Genomic DNA, 14,096 nt, shown 5'->3' on the forward strand with positions numbered 1-14,096 from the left:
AATAATTTTTAAAACCCTATTCCGTAATAACAAACAAGTGGAAAAGTCATATAAATACATTATTGAACCCTGAAGATCATTCACATGCGTATTATGAAACTTAGATTTAAACTTAGATTAAAATGAATTTGATTAGAATTTGAATAGAATCTATATATGTAAATTGGTTCTGTGGGAGCAGCTGTAGCTGAAGCTCTAACTGTGTTTCACCACTAGAGGGAGTGAGAGTCCATCACAGACCAGCAGGTGGTGCTAGAGGAACACACACACACACACACACACACACTCCTCTTCATGCACTCAGAGCCGGCCTGTGAGTTAATGTGAGGCACGTCATATAGAGATACATTCAGTCAGACGTTGATGTCTGGGAAACTCATCGTCTCGGCCGACACTCTCATGTGTGTGTGTGTGTGTGTGTGTGTGTGTGTGTGTGTGTGTGTGTGTGTGTGTGTGGGCATTCCTGAGTGCAGTCAGAGAGAGTCTGGGAGACTCGGACTTGTTCCCAGCGCTGATGATCGGAGTGAGGACACAAACACAGCTTCTGTCACAGCGGCCGTCTCTAAATTGAGTTTAATGAATAATATTATAACAAAAATACATAATAAAATTATACTAAAATAAAAAATAGCAAAATAACTCTCTCTCTCTCTCGACAAGCTGTTTCCATGTCAGAGAGTCTAAAATTGATACTAATAAATAATCGATAAATAAATAATAATAGTAAAATAAACGTATAATAAATCAAATATAAGGAATAATATAGATAAGGAAAATGTAAGTAGAATAAAGAATTTATAATAATATTATTAAAAATAATAAACAATAATAAAAGAAATAATAATAATAATTTATTAATTTAATTTAATGAATAGTATTAAAACAAAAATACATAAAAAATTCTACTAAAATAAATTATAGCAAAATTTAATATAATGAATAATAATATTATAATAAAATAACAAAATACTTTAATACAATTTTTTTTTAATAATACAAACTAAAAAGTCATGGAAATTAATAATGACATCTAAGAAAGTAATTGAAATTAAGCAAATATAAAAAATCTTGTGAATGAATAAAATCTAATAAAATAAATTAAAACATATTCATCAATAAAATATAATAATACTATTTATAATCACTAAATAAAATTAAATAATTTAAATAACAATAAATAATAATAATAAATTATGAATTATAAAGATAATATTAAAATAATGACATTTTAATTAATAAAAAATATACAATTATAATAACATCAATAAATAATAACTTACAAATGAAATTAATAATACTAATATTAATAATAATAACAAAATGAACAAATAAAATAATTTATATAATTATAATTAAATAAATAGTAATTTATTAATATAATATAATAAATAATAAAAATATTACTATAATGAAACTAATTTATAATAAATAATAAAAACATCAATAAATAATCATTTATAAATACAATAATATTATAAATAGTAATAACTCTATGAGGATTAACTCTAATGCTCCAGTGTTTTCTGTCCTTCAAGGTCAAAGTGACTGAAGTTGAACGACTCTGTGCAAATCTACATGCAAATGAAGCGTGTGCTTGTTCAGTGAGCTGATGTGTGTGTAAATTAACTCCAGTAACAGACCAGTACTGTATGATACTTAGCTGGTTTGAGACTAGATGTTTAAGTGTCTACAGTAACATTATTCTTGTTTTCCAGGGCGAAGTACTTCAGGGGAAGGAAGCTGAACGGAGAGTATGAGATCCGTGTGGAGCAGGTGAGCAATGAAACCATGAGCCGAATGAATGAAACCATGAGCCGAATGAGTGAAACCATGAGCCGAATGAATGAAACCATGAGCCGAATGAATGAAACCATGAGCCGAATGAATGAATCCATGAGCCGAATGAGTGAAACCATGAGCCGAATGAATGAAACCATGAGCCGAATGAATGAAACCATGAGCCGAATGAATGCAACCATGAGCCGAATGAATGAAACCATGAGCCGAATGAATGCAACCATGAGCCGAATGAATGAAACCATGAGCCGAATGAATGAAACCATGAGCCGAATGAATGAATCCATGAGCCGAATGAATGAATCCATGAGCCGAATGAATGAAACCATGAGCCGAATGAATGAAACCATGAGCCGAATGAATGAATCCATGAGCCGAATGAATGAATCCATGAGCCGAATGAATGAAACCATGAGCCGAATGAATGAAACCATGAGCCGAATGAATGAATCCATGAGCCGAATGAATGAATCCATGAGCCGAATGAATGAATCCATGAGCCGAATGAATGAATCCATGAGCAGAATGAATGAAACCATGAGCAGAATGAATGAATCCATGAGCAGAATGAGTGAAACCATGAGCTGAATGAATGAAACCATGAGCCGAATGAATGAAACCATGAGCCGAATGAGTGAAACCATGAGCCGAATGAATGAAACCATGAGCCGAATGAGTGAAACCATGAGCCGAATGAATGAAACCATGAGCCGAATGAATGAAACCATGAGCCGAATGAATGAAACCATGAGCCGAATGAATGAAACCATGAGCCGAATGAATGAAACCATGAGCCGAATGAATGAAACCATGAGCCGAATGAATGAAACCATGAGCCGAATGAATGAAACCATGAGCCGAATGAATGAAACCATGAGCCGAATGAGTGAAACCATGAGCCGAATGAATGAAACCATGAGCCGAATGAGTGAAACCATGAGCCGAATGAATGAAACCATGAGCCGAATGAATGAAACCATGAGCCGAATGAATGAAACCATGAGCCGAATGAATGAAACCATGAGCCGAATGAATGAAACCATGAGCCGAATGAGTGAAACCATGAGCCGAATTAATGAAACCATGAGCCGAATGAGTGAAACCATGAGCCGAATGAATGAAACCATGAGCCGAATGAGTGAAACCATGAGCCGAATGAATGAAACCATGAGCCGAATGAGTGAAACCATGAGCCGAATGAGTGAAACCATGAGCCGAATGAGTGAAACCATGAGCCGAATGAATGAAACCATGAGCCGAATGAATGAAACCATGGGCCGAATGAATGAAACCATGAGCCGAATGAGTGAAACCATGAGCTGAATGAATGAAACCATGAGCCAAATGAATGAAACCATGAGCCGAATGAGTGAAACCATGAGCTGAATGAATGAAACCATGAGCCGAATGAGTGAAACCATGAGCCGAATGAGTGAAACCATGAGCCGAAAGAGTGAATGAAACCATGAGCCGTAAGAGTGAATGAAACCATGAGCCGAATGAGTGAAACCATGAGCAGAATGAATGAAACCATGAGCCGAATGAGTGAAACCATGAGCCGAAAGAGTGAATGAAACCATGAGCCGTAAGAGTGAATGAAACCATGAGCCGAATGAGTGAAACCATGAGCCGAATGAATGAAACCATGAGCCGAATGAATGAAACCATGAGCCGAATGAGTGAAACCATGAGCCGAATGAGTGAAACCATGAGCCGAATGAGTGAAACCATGAGCCGAATGAGTGAAACCATGAGCCGAATGAGTGAAACCATGAGCCGAATGAGTGAAACCATGAGCCGAATGAATGAAACCATGAGCCGAATGAGTGAAACCAGCTCCAGATGTTCACGTGACGTCTAGACCTGCGCCGATAACATCTGTACCGCACATCTGTGAACAGTTGTGTTTTTGTGCTTCGACTGAGTAACTGCTGCTGTTCACAAACACACAACCTGACTGCAACTCACACACACAATCCTGATGGTTATAGAACCAGAAGGCCTCTGAAAACCCCTTATTTACATTTAATTATATTGATGTAATCACAGTCTGTGATCAGAATGATTTTGTTTAATTTCCTCCAGAAGCGTCTCACATGATTGTGTTCCCGAACGCAAGAGAACATCAGCCCAGTCTATTCTGTTCAGTTAGTGATGCGCAGACGGTTTATTGCACATTAATCTGACAATAAATGTAAGTTTTTCTTATGCACACCCAGAGACTGTTCTCCGGCTACGCTAGTGAAACAGAGCTTGAGTTCAGGCGGGTTTATCTCCGGATAAGGCTTGTTCTGCAGGCTGAGGTTTATCTGCTGCTCTTAATAACACACTCCACAGACCCGTCAGAGCCACAACAGAAGCTTTGTGCTCCTTCAGGCCTGCGTTTACAGTCCTGTGATGTTCTGAGCCTCCAGATGTGCTCCGACATCTGCTCGTCCTCAGCTGAGCTTCATCACATCTGGATCCAGTCTGACGCTCCAGATGTTTGTCCTCGTGTCCCTTCTGCCGCACAACTCAAACATTATTTGTGTTCTTCATGACTTCAGAGTAGAGTTATTATCGTAAAACTATTTTTTTTTAAGTAAGTATTAACTAGGATTAACAAAAAGTGTGTGTGTGTGTGTGTGTTTATGAGCTCTGGTCATGTGATCGGGGGTGAAAGGCACCTTGCATTCTTTACCCCAATAACACCCATTAACTTCGGCTCCAAAAATACCTGCCAGGATTCCAGATGGATCATGACGCCAGCACAGACTTGGAAAGCACTGTGGACTGTGTGTGTGTGTGTGTGTGTGTGTGTGTGTGTGTGTGTGTGTGTGTGTGTGTGTGTGTGACTTTTTTATAATGTGTTTCTGAAAGAGTCTCTTCTGCTCACCAAGGCTGCAGTTATTTGATCAGAAATACTGTAAAAACAGTGAAATATTATTCTAATGTAAATCAGCTGTTTTCTATGTGAATATATAGTAAAGTGTAATTTATTCCTGTGATCAAAGCTGAATTTTCAGCATCATTACTCCAGTCTTCAGTGTCACATGATCCTTCAGAAATCACTATAATATGATGGTTTGCTGCTCAAGAAACATTAATGATTATTATTAGTGTTGAAAACAGTTTGGATTTCTGTGGAAACTGATACATTTCATTTTTCAGGATTCTTTTATGAATAGAAAGTTCAAGAAAATGAAGGAGAAAATCCTGTTTTTCATGTTTTTTGAGAGAGGGATCTATTAGATAAGGTAAAAATATATATATATTTTCGTATATAACACGAAAAGACAAAAAGAATTTCCCAGAATGCATCACCTGTGTTGCAGTTCATTTAATTCTTCTACTGTTCAAACATTTCAAGCATCAGATCACACTAATAAACTTTTCATTAGGGTTAACAAGTGTGTGTTTGGATGAGCGCAGACGTCAGCGGGAAGAAAACAAAGATCTAGCGTTTGTCTCTTGGACTTTCTCCTGTTTTTCTCTCCCAGCAAGAGAAGCCTGAATGCGAGATCGTAACCATGGCAACCCAGTCTGGCACGCCTCCCGTGCTCTGGGCCAATCGAGTGCCTTCATGACAGGCGACCAATAGGAGTGACTTATGTGTGTGTCCTCTAACCGCTGTTTGACCTTCGTGTGTGTGTGTGAGTGTTGACGTCCTTGAATATGAAAGTGTATAGCGTGGGTTAAAGCGTTAATTATCACTCAGGGTTGTTTAAAAAAAAAAGTAATGAACACATTAAATTAATCAAATGGATCTTTTATGATGTTACAAAAGATTCTGTTTCAAATAAATGCTATTCTTTTGAACTTTTAATTGATCAAAGAATCCTAAAAAAATCAATGTATCACAGTTTGAAATGCATGAAAGGACTCTCACTGTCGTGTTTGCCTATGGGCCGAACGGCAGTGCAGAGTACCCGGCCCTCTTGGGGTCTCTGGGAGGGTGCTGGAAAGTGCTCCGACTGGGGTCTCCGTCGTTCTACTGGGGGACTTCAACGCCCATGTGGGTGGAGACAGTGACACCTGGAGGGGCGTGATTGGGAGGAATGGCCCCCTGATCTGAACCCTGAGCGATGTTCTGTTATTGGAATATCTGTGCTAGTTACAGCTTGTCCATAACGAACACCATGTTCACCATGTTCAAGCATAAGGGTGTCCATCAGTGCACGTGGCACCAGGACACCCTAGGCCGGAGGTCCATGATCGACTTTGTGGTCGTTTCATCCGACCTCCGGCCGTATGTCTTGGACACTCGGGTGAAGAGAGGGGCAGAGCTGTCAGCTGATCACCACCTGGTGGTGATTCTGATCCGATGGCGGGGGAAGAAGCTGGAGAAATTCGGCAGACCCAAACGTATTGTGAGGGTCTGTTGGGAACATTTGTCCGAGTCCCCTGTCAGAGAGATCTTCAACTCCCACCTCCGGCGGAGCTTGGACCAGATCCCGAGGGAGTCTGGAGATGTTTTGTCCAAGTGGAGTCCAAGTCCCCATTGTCGAGGCAGTCGCTCAGAGCTGTGGCCGTAAGGTCTCCGGTGCCTGTCAAGGCAGCAGTCCCAGAACCCGGACAGTTAGGGATGCCGTCAAGCTGAAGAAGGAGTCCTATCAGGCCTGGCTGGCTTGTGGGACTTGTTGACAGGTACCGGCAGGCCAAGCGGACTGCAGCCAGTGTGGTTGTAGAGGCAAAAAATCGGGCCTGGGAGGAGTTTGGTGAGGCCATGGGGAAGGACTACCGGTTGTCCTCGAAGAGACTCTGGCAAACCGTTCGGAGCCTCAGGAGAGGGAAGCAGTGCCCTACCAATGCTGTTTACAGTGGAGCTGGGCAGCTGTTGACCTCGACTGGGGATGTCGTCAGACGGTGGAAGGAATACTTCGAGGATCTCCTCAATCCCACCGACACATCTTCCATTGAGGAAGCAGAGGCTGAGGACTCAGAGGTGGACTTGTCCATCACCCTTGCTGAAGTCACCGAGGTAGTCAAGAAGCTCCTCGGTAGCAAGGCCGGGGGTGGATGAGATCTGCCCCGAGTACCTCAAGTCTCTGGATGTTGTGGGGCTGTCTTGGCTGATGGGGACAGTACCTCTGGGCTGGCAGACCGGGGTGGTGGTCCCTCTTTTTGAGAAGGGGGACCGGAGGGTGTGTTCCAACTATAGGGGGATCACACTTCTCAGCTTCCCCTGGAAAGTCTATGTCAGGGTACTGGAGAGGAGAATAGTAGGACCTCGAGTTCAGGAGGAACAGTGTGGACCAGCTCTATACCCTCTCCAGGGTGCTGGAGGGTTCATGAGAGTTTGCCCAACCAATCCTCATGTGCTTTGTGGATTTGGAGAAGGCATTGGACTGTGTCCCTTGCGGCGTCCTGTGGAGGGTGCTCTGGGAGTATGGGGTCCGGGGCCCTTTGCTAAGGGCTGTCCTGTCCCTGTACAACCGGAGCAGGAGCTTGGTTTGCATTGCCGGCAGTAAGTCAGACTTGTTACCGGTGCATGTTGGACTCTGGCAGGGCTGCCCTTTGTCACCAGTTCTGTTCATAATTTTTATGGACAGAATTTCTAGGCGCACCCTGGGGCCGGAGTGTTTCCGGTTTGGGGTCCACACGATTTCGTCTCTGCTTTTTGCGGATGATGTTGTCATGCTGGCCCCAATATACCAGGACCTTCACCATGCACTGCATGCCGAGTGCGAAACGGCTGGGATGAGAATCAGCACCTCCAATCCGAGGCCATGGTTCTCAGTCGGAAAAGTGTGGCTTGCTCGCTTCAGGTTGGTGGAGAGTTCCTGCCTCAAGTGGATGAGTTCAAGTATCTTGGGGTCTTGTTCACGAGTGAGGGAAGGATGGAACGAAAGATTGAAAGACGGATCGGTGCAGCTTCTGCAGTAATGCGGTCGATGTACCGGTCTCTCGTGGTGAAGAAGAAGCTGAGCTGCAAGTCGAAGCTCTCGATTTACTGCTCAATCCACATTCCTAGTCTCACCTATGGTCATGAGCTGTGGGTCATGACCGAAAGGACAAGATCCCGGATACAGGGGGCCGAAATGAGCTTACTCCGCAGGGTGGCTGGGCGATCCCTTAGAGATAGGGTGAGGAGCTCGGTCACTCGGGAGGAGCTCAGAGTAGAGCCGCTGCTCCTCCACATCGAGAGGGCCAGCTGAGGTGGCTCTGGCATCTATTCCGGACGCCTCCTGAACGCCTTCCGGGCGCGTCCCACCGGGAGGAGACCCCGAGGTAGACCTAGGACACGCAGGAGGGACTATGTTTCCCGGCTGGCCTGGGAAAGCCTCAGTATTCCCCCAGAAGAGCTGGAGGAAGTGTCTAGGGAGAGGGAAGTCCGGGCATCTCTGCTTGGACTGCTGCCCCCGTGACCCGGATAAGTGGAAGAAGATGGATGGATGGATGTTTGCCATTAATGGCTGTTTGATGTCTATTATTTTGGTGTTTTGTATGATGTTAAAAAATATAAATATAAAAAAAATTGGCTCTTAATAAAGTTAATGTGTGACGCTGGTTTACGGTATCAAAATATTAGGTTTTGTGTTATAGACTGTAGAAATCTCATATCTGTGAATTTGTGCCTTCAAAAAGCTTTATAGTTGTGATTAAACCGCTGGAACAGCCGACCAATAGCGTGAGTTTGGGGGCGGGACAATCTGTTTGACTGACCGATGGAAACCTGTTTGAAAACACTCATTATTTTACGTATTGTTATCTGTTTCTTCAGCTCAGTGTGATTATGTGCGTTCCTGACCAGCATTTCTTGAGTTTAATGAGGGCTGATGGTTAACGCGTGTCATGTGACCAACTCGGAATAGGTGTAAGTTTTGTCATATTTGATCCGTTTAACTCTGATAAGTCTGTGGTGTGTGTTTCAGGCCGAGTTTTCTGAGCTCAATCTGGCATCGTACGTGAACTCGGGCTGTACGGTGGACATGCAGGTCAATCGAGGAGGAACCAAAGTTGTCAGGTATGAAGTTTCCTCATATATAATAATACACTACCAGTCAAAAGTTTTGGATCGGTAAGATATTTAATGTTTTAAAAAGAAGCCTCTTCTCCTCAACAAGGCTGCATTTATTTGATTAAAAATACACACACAAAAAAAAACATTAATATTGTTAAATATTCTAGAGTTTATTTTAATTTTCTATTTTAATATATTTTAAAATGTAATTTATTCCTGTGATCAAAGCTGAATTCATTAATCAATATCAATATGATTCAGCATCATATTCTAGTATGATGATTTGATGCTCAAAAAACATTAATTATTATGATCAATGTTGAAACCCGTTATTTACATTTTTTTCAGGATTCTTTGACCAATAGAAAGTTCAAAAGAACAGCATATATTTGAAATAGAATCTTTTGTAACATTATAAATGTCTTTACTGTAACTTTTGATCAATTTAATTCACCCTTGATGAATAGAAGTATTGATTTATTTTATTCAGTTCCCCCCAAAAATAAAACTAGAACTTTCTATTCATCAAAGAATCCTGAAATATAAATGTAATTAACACTGATAATAATCATAAATGTTTCTTGAGCATCAAATCATCATATTATAGTGATTTCTGAAGGATCATGTGACGCTGAAGACTGGAGTAATGATGCTGAAAATTCAGCTTTGATCACAGGAATAAATTACACTTTACTATATAATCACATATAGAACAGCTGATTTACATTACAATAATATTTCACAATATTACTGTTGTTGTTTTTTTATCACATAAATGCAGCCTTGGTGAGCAGAAGAGACTTCTTTTAAACACATTAAAAATCTTGCCGATCCGAAACGTTTGGCTGGTAGTGTATGACTGCTGTAATATCAGTTGTATGTGATTAAAGTCTCACACAGCACCTGGTTCTCTGTGTCCCACTGAAGAACAATAAACCGCTGGTGTGATTTGAGACGTTGTATTAATAAACCTCATCTTAATGAAAACACATACTACAGTCTTTAGTTCCTCACACATACACACACACACACACACACACACACAGATGTCCATCATCTGCCAAACACATGGAGTCAGTGTGATTATTTATACCTGCCTCACTTAACCACACATCTTACACTAGTTAAATAAAAGCCACTATTAATAGTTGTACTGTAATTCAGTCTCTCAGGCAAAAGTCTGGGGTCAGCTGCAGTTATTTGATCAAAAATACAGTAAAAACAGTGAAATATTATTATAATTTAAAACAGATGTTTTCTATGTGAATATATAGTAAAGTGTAATTTATTCCTGTGATCAAAGCTGAATTTTCAGCATCATTACTCCAGTGTCACATGATCCTTCAGAAATCACTATAATATGATGATTTGACGCTCAAGAAACATTTATGATTATCATCAATGTTGAAAATAGTGATACATTTTATTTCTTAGGATTCTTTGATGAATATAAAGTTCAAAAGAATAGCATTTATCTGAAAAATAATCATTTGTAACATTATAAATGTCTTTACTGTCGCTTTGGATCAATTGAACGCGTCCTTGATGAATTAAATTATTAATTTCTGAGGGATAGTGAACAAACCAAAACAACTTTACACGATGAAAGCGGCTCCATGAAAGATGCTGCCATGCAAAAAAACTGTATTTTTGTCTTTTTTTCAAGGTAAAGTATCCTTAGAATAAGAACGATACAATATCAAGACTTGTTTGCATAGATTGTGCGTTTAATATCAGTGTGTTTTGTCTTCCTGCACTGGCATATTATTCCAGTAACTTGTTATACTGTAACTTGTTTATTTTAAAACAGGTGAAAAAATCAGTACAGCAAGACAAAATACACACGTATCAATGAGACAATCTTTGCAAATCTGAGTATGATAAGTAAAAGTATCTTGTTTAAAAAAAATTTGCTGTCTTTTTTTGTCGAACTATTTCAATGACTGGAGAAAATGTGTCCAGGATGATAATAAACACATTCGTCAGACTGAATGTACATGTTTGGATTCTGAGCCTCTGACGTGGATCCTCATAATGGTGTTTTTGTGCGTTTATCTGTGTGTTTCTCAGCACATGTTCACGCAGTGACAGATATGATGGTGCAGCTGCTGTGGTCCGTCTCGATCGGATCATTTGCTGCACATTCTTCTGCCTTCCTCGAACACACAGGCGCTTTTAAGTGCTTCTGTTCAGTCTGTTATCATCATTTGCTCTTTCTATTTCTAGATACTTTCAAAAAAGATTGAATCCAATATTTTGTGATAGTATAGCATAATGAGAGATTAATAAGCAATTTAAAAGGCGGGTCACTTTTTACCCGAAACACCAAATCAGGTTTTTCAGCACAAGGGATACCAGTATACGCAATAATGACAGCGCTGTTAAACCAGCAGTTAACTATCGTTCAGACGCTTAAACCAGCAGTTAACTATCATTTAGACGCTTAAACCAGCAGTTAACTAGCGTTCAGACGCTTAAACCAGCAGTTAACTAGCGTTCAGACGCTTAAACCAGCAGTTAAATAGCATTCAGACGCTTAAACCAGCAGTTAAATAGCATTCAGACGCTTAAACCAGCAGTTAACTATCGTTCAGATGCTTAAACCAGCAGTTAACTAGTGTTCAGATGCTTAAACTAGCAGTTAACTAGCGTTCAGACGCTTAAACTAGCAGTTAACTAGCGTTCAGACGCTTAAACCAGCAGTTAAATAGTGTTCAGATGCTTAAACTAGCAGTTAACTAGCGTTCAGACGCTTAAACCAGCAGTTAACTAGTGTTCAGATGCTTAAACCAGCAGTTAACTAGCATTCAGACGCTTAAACCGGCAGTTAACTAGCGTTCAGACGCTAAAACCAGCAGTTAACTAGCGTTCAGATGCTTAAACCAGCAGTTAACTAGCGTTCAGATGCTTAAACCAGCAGTTAACTAGCGTTCAGATGCTTAAACCAGCAGTTAACTAGCGTTTAGACCCTAAAACCAGCAGTTAACTAGCATTCAGATGCTTAAACCAGCAGTTAACTAGCGTTCAGATGCTTAAACCAGCAGTTAACTAGCGTTCAGATGCTTAAACCAGCAGTTAACTAGCATTCAGACGCTTAAACCAGCAGTTAACTATTGTTCAGACGCTTAAACCAGCAGTTAACTAGCGTTCAGACGCTTAAACTAGCAGTTAACTAGCGTTCAGACGCTTAAACTAGCCGTTAACTAGCGTTCAGACGCTTAAACCAGCAGTTAAATAGTGTTCAGATGCTTAAACTAGCAGTTAACTAGCGTTCAGACGCTTAAACCAGCAGTTAACTAGTGTTCAGATGCTTAAACCAGCAGTTAACTAGCATTCAGACGCTTAAACCGGCAGTTAACTAGCGTTCAGACACTAAAACCAGCAGTTAACTAGCGTTCAGATGCTTAAACCAGCAGTTAACTATCGTTCAGATGCTTAAACCAGCAGTTAACTAGTGTTCAGACGCTTAAACTAGCAGTTAACTAGCGTTCAGACGCTTAAACTAGCAGTTAACTAGCGTTCAGACGCTTAAACCAGCAGTTAAATAGTGTTCAGACGCTTAAAATAGCAGTTAACTAGCGTTCAGACGCTTAAACCAGCAGTTAACTAGTGTTCAGATGCTTAAACCAGCAGTTAACTAGCGTTCAGATGCTTAAAGAAGCAGTTAACTAGCGTTCAGACGCTTAAACCAGCAGTTAACTAGTGTTCAGATGCTTAAACCAGCCGTTAACTAGCGTTCAGATGCTTAAACTAGCAGTTAACTAGCGTTCAGACGCTTAAACCAGCAGTTAAATAGTGTTCAGATGCTTAAACTAGCAGTTAACTAGTGTTCAGACGCTTAAACCGGCAGTTAACTAGTGTTCAGATGCTTAAACCAGCAGTTAACTAGCGTTCAGATGCTTAAAGAAGCAGTTAACTAGCGTTCAGATGCTTAAAGAAGCAGTTAACTAGCCTTCAGACGCTAAAACCAGCAGTTAACTAGTTTAGTAGACGTGCTCCAGTGATCCTCATTTATACTCGTGAATGAAATGCTTTTAAGTGATTCTGTGTTTCCCTGATGTATTTTTTCTCTCTCCAGGTCGTTCAAGCCAGACTTTGTGCTGGTCCGCCAGCACGCCTACAGCATGACCCCGGGCGAGGACTTCAGGAGCCTCGTGATCGGCCTGCACTACGGGGCCGTTCCCAGCGTGAACTCGCTCTTCTCCATCTATAACTTCTGCAGCAAACCCTGGGTGGTGCGTTTACTATCGTCAATACCGGGAGAACAGTGAAGCACAGGAACAGGGTTTATGAGCACATGGCAGACACACACAACCGGACCTATTTAAAAAAATAATACTGGTAACACTTTACAGTAAGTTCCGTTAGTTAACATGAACTAATAATGAACTGCACTTATACAGCATTTAATCTTTGTTCATTTTAATTTCAACATTTACTAATACTTTATTAAAATCTTGTTAACATTAGTTAATGCACTGTGAACTAACACTGAACAGCTGTATTTTAATAACTATCGTTAACGAAGATGAACAAATACAGTAACAAATGTTTTGCTCACGGTTAGTTCATGTTAGTTAATACATTAATGAATCTTATTGTAAAGTGTGTTACACAACAAAAGTTCTCAGTTTAGATTTATGTTAAATATTATTCACAAAATTTCTTTCCCCAAAGACAAAAACAAAGATTATTTATTATAGACCATACATTATCAATATATTTTCTTTAGACATAAGCCAAAATGTTAGACTGCAAAACATGATTTTCTTCCTCAGTATTTTTGACTTGTTTTCCAATACAAATGTCTTAAATCAAGATGCATTTACTAGAGAAGCAAAATTAAAAACAAGGTTGCATTTGTTAACTACATAAGTTAACATGATATAAACCTTAGTTAATGTTAATTTTACTAATACATTTCAAATCAAGTTGCATCTGTTAATATTATTTAAAAGCTAAGTTGTATTTTTATTTACTAACAAAGAATGATGAATATTGTATGAAATGTACTGTTAGTTAATGTTAGTGCATTAATCGTTAACTAATAGGCTTCAAGTAAAGTGTTACCAAAGTAGTTTTAGAGGTGGAGTGAGTTTTGATGGAAGATGATGAAGACAAACTTTGTGTTCTTTATAACAATGAATCACTCAGGAACATAAAAACGCTTGTGTTGATGTGTTTTTGTGTCTTCATTCTGTAGTTCTCTCACATGATCAAGCTCTATCAGAATCTGGGTCCAGAGAAGTTCCCGCTCAATGAGCAAACCTTCTTCCCCAACCACACACAGATGGTAAGTCACGGCTTTAACTACTTTAACTAGTCCTCCGAGAATGATAATAATGACGACATAGAG

At 40.0% G+C, this 14,096-nt stretch overlaps 1 protein-coding gene across 2 annotated transcripts in view; it reads left to right on the forward strand.

The window, feature by feature from the left end:
* The window catches only part of syn3 (synapsin III), a 70,442-nt gene that overhangs the window by 8,380 nt on the left and 47,966 nt on the right, over positions 1 to 14,096 (forward strand). For both annotated transcript variants that reach the window (XM_077197572.1, XM_077197573.1), the window contains exons 3-6: positions 1,716 to 1,773; positions 8,652 to 8,743; positions 12,819 to 12,975; positions 13,944 to 14,033. In XM_077197572.1, coding sequence (XP_077053687.1) covers positions 1,716 to 1,773; positions 8,652 to 8,743; positions 12,819 to 12,975; positions 13,944 to 14,033 — 397 coding nt within the window. The remainder of the gene's footprint in view (positions 1 to 1,715; positions 1,774 to 8,651; positions 8,744 to 12,818; positions 12,976 to 13,943; positions 14,034 to 14,096) is intronic.

The sequence above is a fragment of the Siphateles boraxobius genome, unplaced genomic scaffold (assembly GCF_051911475.1).
Source record: "Siphateles boraxobius isolate OS27281-9 unplaced genomic scaffold, OSU_SipBor_1 4, whole genome shotgun sequence".
Taxonomy (NCBI): domain Eukaryota; kingdom Metazoa; phylum Chordata; class Actinopteri; order Cypriniformes; family Leuciscidae; genus Siphateles; species Siphateles boraxobius.